The sequence below is a fragment of the Sprattus sprattus genome, assembly GCF_963457725.1.
Source record: "Sprattus sprattus genome assembly, chromosome: 20".
Classification (NCBI taxonomy): domain Eukaryota; kingdom Metazoa; phylum Chordata; class Actinopteri; order Clupeiformes; family Clupeidae; genus Sprattus; species Sprattus sprattus.
In genome coordinates this window covers 15020736-15028811 of record NC_137918.1, presented here as the reverse complement: position 1 = coordinate 15028811, position 8076 = coordinate 15020736, and the positions used below count along the sequence as shown (strand labels likewise).

At 42.7% G+C, this 8076-nt stretch overlaps 1 protein-coding gene across 1 annotated transcript; it reads left to right on the top strand.

Moving 5' to 3' along the window:
- Positions 1 to 3256: 3256 nt before the first annotated feature.
- Positions 3257 to 7200, top strand: eomesa (eomesodermin homolog a; the record flags this gene model as incomplete). The annotated part of the gene is made up of 6 exons (XM_080858969.1): positions 3257 to 3960; positions 4348 to 4502; positions 5117 to 5238; positions 5646 to 5804; positions 5929 to 5990; positions 6375 to 7200. The coding sequence occupies 6 exons, from the start codon at positions 3257 to 3259 to the stop codon at positions 7198 to 7200; spliced, it is 2028 nt and encodes a 675-aa protein (XP_080715095.1).
- Between the last annotated feature and the right edge of the window lie 876 nt (positions 7201 to 8076).

Below are 8076 nucleotides of genomic sequence, written 5' to 3'. Positions count from 1 at the left end.
CACATCAGCTCACCACCCCGCACACAGAGAGGGGAGGGACAGCCACTCAGGCAAAAGAGGCATCCTGGGATACATCCTCCCGGGCCTCTGAGGGCCTCAGCTGACATCTTGAGCCACGCCGCTGTGTGTGTGTGTGTGTGTGTGTGTGTGTGTGTGCTCCCCAAACAGCCCAGTGACCAGATTTTGATTTCCTCTCCGTGGCACGACCCAATCTGCCTCCAGCCGGCGGGACCCCCCTCCCTGCCACCTCCCATCCCACTTCTCTCGCTTTTGACAGATTTCTATCCCCATTTCCCCAAATTCTTCACACCACTCACTCACCCAGTTCTAAGCAGTTCATTCAGTGTAAACATACTCACAGATGATAATCACAGACATATCTTTACTGTCTTATTATCATTGTCATTTTCATTTAAAAAATGTTTTAATCTATTCTTAACTGGTAATCAGAGAATACTTTCAATTTACCTGGTGGCTTACTCGCTCTCTGTTAAGCAGAATAAATTGTATTCCATTACATGAGATGTACATCTACACAGTGGAATAACCCAGGATTGGTGCATTTTCTTCACTCTTTAGTATTCTCAGGCATGCTTGCCCTCTCAGTTTTCAACTTACATAACACAGTAGACTATGCTGTACCAAGAGAGAATGCATAACGACATCCCCCAAACTAAGTGTGTGTGTGTGTGTGTGCGTGCACATAGGTAAGTGCTGGTATACACCCTGTAGTCCAGGGTATATGCAGGTATACGGAGTATACCCACTTATTTTTCAGTCAGCATAGCGTACCCACTTCTCAAAACAGGGTGCTTATAGGCTGCTTAAAAAAATTAAGAGTATACCCACTTCTCCAGGGACCACTACACCACTGGGTATACATGTTTGTAAACTTGAATTTAGAGAGTATCTCAGACTCAAATGTGTCCCATGAACCAGTAATCTTTCAAATCTTATAATGATTATAATAAACACATCCTATGTAAGGTTATTGTGTGAGAGAGAGAGCAGTTGATGATTACTCAGAGGGGACGGATTTTATTTTTGTCAAAATGTTGACTGTGGCAGGAATTTGGTGCCCTCGCTAACGTACTACAACTTAAGAGCTATGGAGACTACTACAGGGAGACTATTGCATATTGTCGTCACCAGAGAGCACTATAGTGGTAAAGGGAGGTTAATCTCCATGCAACATCAAGTTTGGGTTATATTTATATATCCTTATAGTTATTTATTCTTATTTTTAATTATAATTTAGACGTATAGAATTCATGCGAAATTCAACCTTTGCATTTTCAATAGCGTTAGATGATTTTTGTTTTTATTCGGAAAGATTTAGTTTGAGATTACGAGAGAAAAGAATATATGTTATTTTTCATTTAACAAATATTGTTCTTCTATTAGACTTATAGTATCTCATGTGCAAACTTTAATTTCTGTTTCACCTTACTGAACGTGAAGTTGTCGAATGGGAGAATATTCTTTCCGGGTAAACGCGTATACTGTCCGAGGGGCGGTCTTGAGTGTTTTGTTTCCTCACGTGCCTGCATTTGCCTTAAATGTCTCCACAGCATTTCTCGTGTGTGTCACCGGCACGGTGGTTATCGAGCTTTAACAGCGTATGTTTTTTAGCCAAGCTGTCTTTTCGTTCAGCATCACAGGTTCCTTCAGATGGAAACATTATTTGCCGTCTTCTCAAGCTTCACCATGAGAGCTCCGTTGTGATTTGTACGCTCCTATTTCTTCCACGTGACCGCTTGATTATCTCAAGATGAACTGATATTATTTCATATTGAATGAATACATAGGCTTACGCATTTGGAGATATTTCTTTTAGGTCGTGTCTTAATTTTGCTTCACGTGGCAACGCATCACATCTTCAGAATGTGAAGTAGCTTACCTAGTTTAACAATTACGTAAAACATGTGAACTAGTTACATTTTAGTTTACTTTGGATATCCAAGGTAATATACAAACAAATAGGCTTATGCTTGATTTGCATGAGTCCTATAGCTACATTTTGAATTACCTATACTGTATCATTAGGCCTACACAAAGTAAGAGTTAATTCCTTTTGGATGCTGTACGGCTTCATCTTAAATTACCACAAGTCTAATGGGACGTTTTAGATAGGAGAAAGGCAAATTAAAGAGAGACCTTTTTATTTAAAAAAAAAACTTGTGACCTCACAGGTGACGCCCCCTCACCAAAACTTTTGCACGCCTTTTCAATAACAGTCACACAAACAAAGCAAGAGTTAGTCTTCATCAAGAAGCCCTGACAAGTCTTCTGCTACTCAAACTGGCATTTGAACGGATCATTATGATTCGTACAGTTAAATTAATGAAATGTACTTTAATCTTCACCAGTCAACGAGGCTATCACATTTTGTTCATCATTTGATTTAATTTTGAAATTATTTAGATTTTTTTTTCTAATGATAAAAAAGAGTTAGTAGGCTTTTACTGCAACGGCCTCCAAATTGTCCTCGTATACTCTGAACACCGGCGCACGTGTGAGTTGATTGACCGCAAAATCAGTTTCATGCTCGGTTCACTTCAATAGTTAGTTCCAGCCGCCACGCTTTGAACGGCTTTTCCCTGACAAACGGAGCTACCAGGCAGTCTGCACAGAGTCTTTGTTTTCTACACCAGAGAAGATTGCGGTATGATAGGGTGTTAAATCACTCCCTTGGTAAGTAGGCTGGATCATTTTCTAGAAATTAAACTCTAATCCGATGACTGCTGTCATTTGCAAGACGCAACATTCTTGCAAAGCGTGTTGTGTTGATGCATGTTTTATGTTCTTCTTTTGGACTAGGGAACACTTTTATTTAAACCAGTACTGTTTTTATTTGATATTTCAAAAGATTTGAATTGGATGGGAAAAGCAGCACCGTTGTCAATACTGTAATTGCATTTCTAATTGAATTAATGTGATGTTTGTGTCAGCCAATGACCAAGCGAGGAGCAATGTCTCTGATCTCGTCAAGCCCCTCCCATTAAACTTGTGGTACTTTGGGGTATGAGTAGAGCGCTATCCTATATAAGAGATCTGGAGTGTGCCTGTCACACACAGATAAAAGGGCCGAAGCAGAGATTCGGAGGTGCGTCTCAGATCTTCTGTATTGATCTCTCTCTAGTGGGGGCTGCACTTAAAGAACATTTACCAAGACGCCAGCAGTGCGTCTTGGTTAGTGTAATTTGTTTTGGAACCGCTTAAATCGCAGTGATTTTTCTCCGTCATAGTATTAAGAATGCAGTTAGAAAACATTCTACCCAGCGCATCTATCAATTTACCCAAGACCTTTTACAATCTCTCTTCTTCAGAAAGTACCACCAATAGTCCCGGGTCGACGCAGATAGACTACCAAGAGGTGGATCGAACGGAATCCGAGGCAAATAACGGGCCCAAGAAATATCTCGGTGGTGTTGGAAACGCAATGATGGGCGAGGGAGAGAGTGACAACTTTTCCGGGACTAAAACGGCTCCAGATGGAAGAAAAAGTTCGCCAGTCATCGGTGAAGATGACCTCTCCAGCGGCCGACGCTATAACATAGACGAACTCGGTTCTGACAGGTACTTCATCTCTTCAACACAGCCCAGCACCGACGTGGCCAACCCATGTTCTCTGTTCCCTTACGGGCAGACCGGGACTGTGTACAGTGGGTCAAACGGGTCCAGGTATTCGGCTTCACTGCATTACGGATCGGTTTTGCCACCGACAGGGTTTTCATCAGCCGTCTGCGCCAGTCGGAGTCAATTTGCTACAGGGTACCAGTTTGGGCAAGGTCCGGGATGCCTGTATCCGCCGTACCCAGGAACAGGTTCGGGTATCAGCTCAATGCCTATGCCGGGGTCCGCCGGAGGCGCAAGGGCTCAAGTTTATCTGTGTAATCGTCCTCTGTGGTTGAAGTTTCACCGGCACCAGACAGAGATGATCATCACCAAACAGGGCAGGTAAGCGATGCGAATAGGTCAAATAAACCTTAATGTGTTGAAGGCACGACATTTGGTCTGATGCGTAACAGGCCTATCTCCGACGGCATGATCGAAGTGTTAATTTATGATCTGCATAACTGTTCGTCTTGGAGTAGGGTGTTATGGTCGCCAAAACGCTAAAATAATTGTCACCAGTCAAGAGATATTACTGTAATATTTAATAACTTGTATGCATTAGTAATGACTTAGCTCATCTCGCATCTCTGTCTTAGATTCATTGTAGCGTTTATTTTGCAGTTTGCGCGTTTAATAAACAATAATTAGCTTGATTAAAATGCACTTGAACGTTCCCAGATGCTCACTTGAAACATTTGAAAACTAACCCATCATGTTTTCATTTGACAGGCGGATGTTTCCCTTTCTTAGTTTTAACATCACTGGACTGAATCTAACGGCTCATTACAACGTTTTTGTGGAGGTTATTCTAGCCGACCCCAACCACTGGCGTTTCCAAGGAGGAAAATGGGTGACCTGCGGAAAGGCAGACAACAACATGCAAGGTATGTTTTATTTTCTTTAACACAGAACTCGTCAAAACTTGTCCATACTCCACTTGCTAATGCGTGCCTGTTTGTGACCAAGGGTGCGCTGGGAGAAAAAAAAAATCGACTTAAACGAAATATAGTTTTAGCGCCATTTGTCAAAATTGTATCTTCCGTAGGCTAATTCAAATGTATAATTCGTTATCGAAGTATCGTTATACTTTGATTATATTTACCATTTAGTTGAATTCAGGTCCTGCATGCATCTGAATGAGTATATCAAATGTTTGCAAATTATGACACGATTCAGACTTCTCTACAGTTATCTACAATTTAATTGAAATAACGAAATTATAAACACATTTTGTATTATTATTATTATCATTATTATTTTAAATATATGATTTTTATCATCTTCAGTTTGCATTTTGATTTAAACTCAGTTACATATATTTACAACTCATAGGAACCTGCAACAAAATATAATTCGGAACCAATGCCATAATTTATTTGATTTGGTTTCATTTAATTTAGTCGACTAATGACGCTTTCCATTTTAAATGTCATTCAAGGTAAGCATATCGTTTTCAGCGTCATTAACCAAACTGCAACAATGTCCGTTTGTCTCGTAGGAAACAAAGTGTACGTGCACCCTGAATCTCCCAACACCGGGGCCCACTGGATGCGACAGGAGATCTCCTTCGGCAAGCTTAAACTGACCAATAACAAGGGCGCAAACAACAACAACACGCAGGTAAATTACGCACAAATTACGTAAATTACGCACAAGATATGATAACTAAAACTAGACACTGTTCCTTGTGTGTAAGATATATTTTTATATTTTATCCATCCAGTATGTCTTTGTTTTATGCATTCCTGTATGGTTTTTTTTTATTGACCTTATGAAATTAAATGTATTCCATAGTATACTCTACCTTGCCTTGCACATTTTATTTCAATATTATTTTGAGATAAACCCCTTTAATTCTACTTTGTGCATAAACGTATGTATGTGAAAGAGCGCACACTCTCCCAAACACATACCATCTCACACATACACACACACACAAACATGCGCGCAAACACCTCAGATGCTCACACCATGTTTCTTAAGTGGTTTTAACACATTGCACGTCTTGCATATTTGTCTTTTGGTAGATGATTGTCTTGCAATCGTTGCACAAATACCAGCCACGGCTGCACATCGTGGAAGTCACCGAGGACGGTGTGGAGGACATCAACAACGAGGCGAAGACTCAGACCTTCACCTTCCCCGAGAATCAGTTTATTGCCGTCACCGCGTACCAGAACACCGATGTGAGCAGACCGCCCTTTCCTGTTTGCTTCTCTCTCTCGAGTTCTTTGCTTGCCACAGCGCTTGACATGTCCCTGAATGCAGTCTGACCCTGAGACTTGTGTTTTGTTTTTCTTTGCTGCACAGATCACACAGCTCAAGATTGACCACAATCCCTTTGCAAAAGGCTTCAGAGACAACTATGACTCGTACGTATGCTTACACACTTTGCTCCCTTTTGATTGGGTTTTAGGACTAATGCTGGTCTGTACATTTGAGGACCGTCTTTAAGACAAACTTGATGGGCTCTCTATGGCATTCAAGTTTAGTTGTTTTGTTGCATATTGTGCTGGTGTTTTGAGTTAGTAAGTAAGACTTTATTTATATAGCACATTTCGTACAAGAGTTGCAATTCAAAGTGCTTTACATAAAATCAATAAAAGCAAGCAGCAGGAGCACTACATGGAGTAAAAGATAAATACAAAATGATCAACATCGTAGTTGTGCTTATTCTGTTCCGTTTTGCAATGCGCTCCTCTCTGACCTTCCTCTCTGTTCTGTTCTTTCTTTTCTCCTTTTTCTTCTTCTCGCAGGATGTACACGGCCCCGGAGAGCGACAGACTGACGCCCTCCCCCACGGACTCCCCCCGCTCCCACCAGATTGTGCCGGGGGCGCGGTACGCCATGCAGCCCTTCTTCCAGGACCAGTTTGTCAACAACCTGCCCCAGAACCATCGCTTCTACACGGGCGAGCGCGCCGTGCCCCAGACCAACGGCCTCCTCTCCCCACAGAGCGAGGACGCGGCGGCAGCCGCAGCCAGTGCCGCCTCGGCCCAGCGCTGGTTCATGGGCTCGGTCCCGCAGACGGGCCCGTCCTCCAAACTGGACCTGCCATACGACGGTGACTACTCCACCTCCGGCTTGCTCTCCTCGTACGGCATCAAGCCCTTGCCCCTACAGACGTCCCACCACGCGCTGGGGTACTACCCGGACTCGGCTGCCTTCATGGCGGCAGGCTGGGGCAGTGCCACGCGGGGGGCGGCGTACCAGAGGAAGATGACCACTGGCCTGCCCTGGTCGCCGCGGCCCAGTCCCCCGGCCTTCGCCGAAGACCCGCTGGCGGTCAAAGACAAGCTGCAGCAGGACGAGGCCACCGTGGCTGCCACCACCACAGTCACCGTGGGCGTGGGCGCTGCCCCCGCCTCGTCTTGGATGGAGACGCCGCACTCGCTGAAATCCGTGGACTCTACCGACTCGGGGGTGTACTCCATGATCTGCAAGAGGCGCCGGATGTCACCAGGGGGGTCGAGCACAGACAACTCCCCCACCATCAAGTGCGAGGATTTGACCACAGACGAGTACAACAAAGACAACAACCAGAAAGGAATGGGGTACTACACCTTTTACACCAGCCCTTAGGAGGCTGACGTGTCCATTCTCACTCAAATGTATAGATCCTTGGCTATTTTGTCTTTCGTTTTTCGTTTTGTTTACAATTTATTTTTTTTTATGGAAAAAGTGATTATGCCCTCTTTGCATTTTTAGAAGTTTATCAGAAGGTGCCAAAGCTTAGTGCCCTCCTATTGTGCTAATTGATTTCCCCATGTACAATAAAGGTGGTTTGATTTTATTTTTTTTCCCCCAGAAATACTATTTGCTTCATCTTCTCTTAAGCATGTCCCCAATATTTTTTATCATTTAATTGTTTTTGAAAGCTGTGATCTCTTTAATTTTATTTAATATCAATTTGTTGTACAGTATTTGTGCACTTTAGATTGTGATGTATCTTGTACAAATTGTCTACATGGCACTGTTATGAAATGAATAATAAAAATGTGCTTTTCATAAAGTAAATCCTGTGCACTATTCGATCTTTCTCTCCTCATTCTTCTCCCTTCTTTATTAAAATATATCCCCCCAATGAATACGTCAAGATTCGTATCAATTCATATCATTCTTGGGTCCAAAATTGCGTGGTATTTCTGGAACACTTACATAGAATGAATGTACGATTTTCTTTCTTGGCTGAATTACGGAGTTTGCATAATTTTAAAACAGCTTGCTAAATAGGCCAATATCTGTCGTCATTATGCTACATTATGTAAGCCTGCCTCCTGTCGTTTATTATAAATTAGGCTTCGATCTGCATCTGTGTTCGCATTTGCACTCTAGTCCTACTAATGTAAGAGCGCTTTACCTACTTGTAAAACAGCAAAGCTTAGTTTCTGTTTGAGGCGGTGATGCGGTGTCCACAGTCAGCACAGCGGTTTGTGTGAATTCACAACTACTGACAAT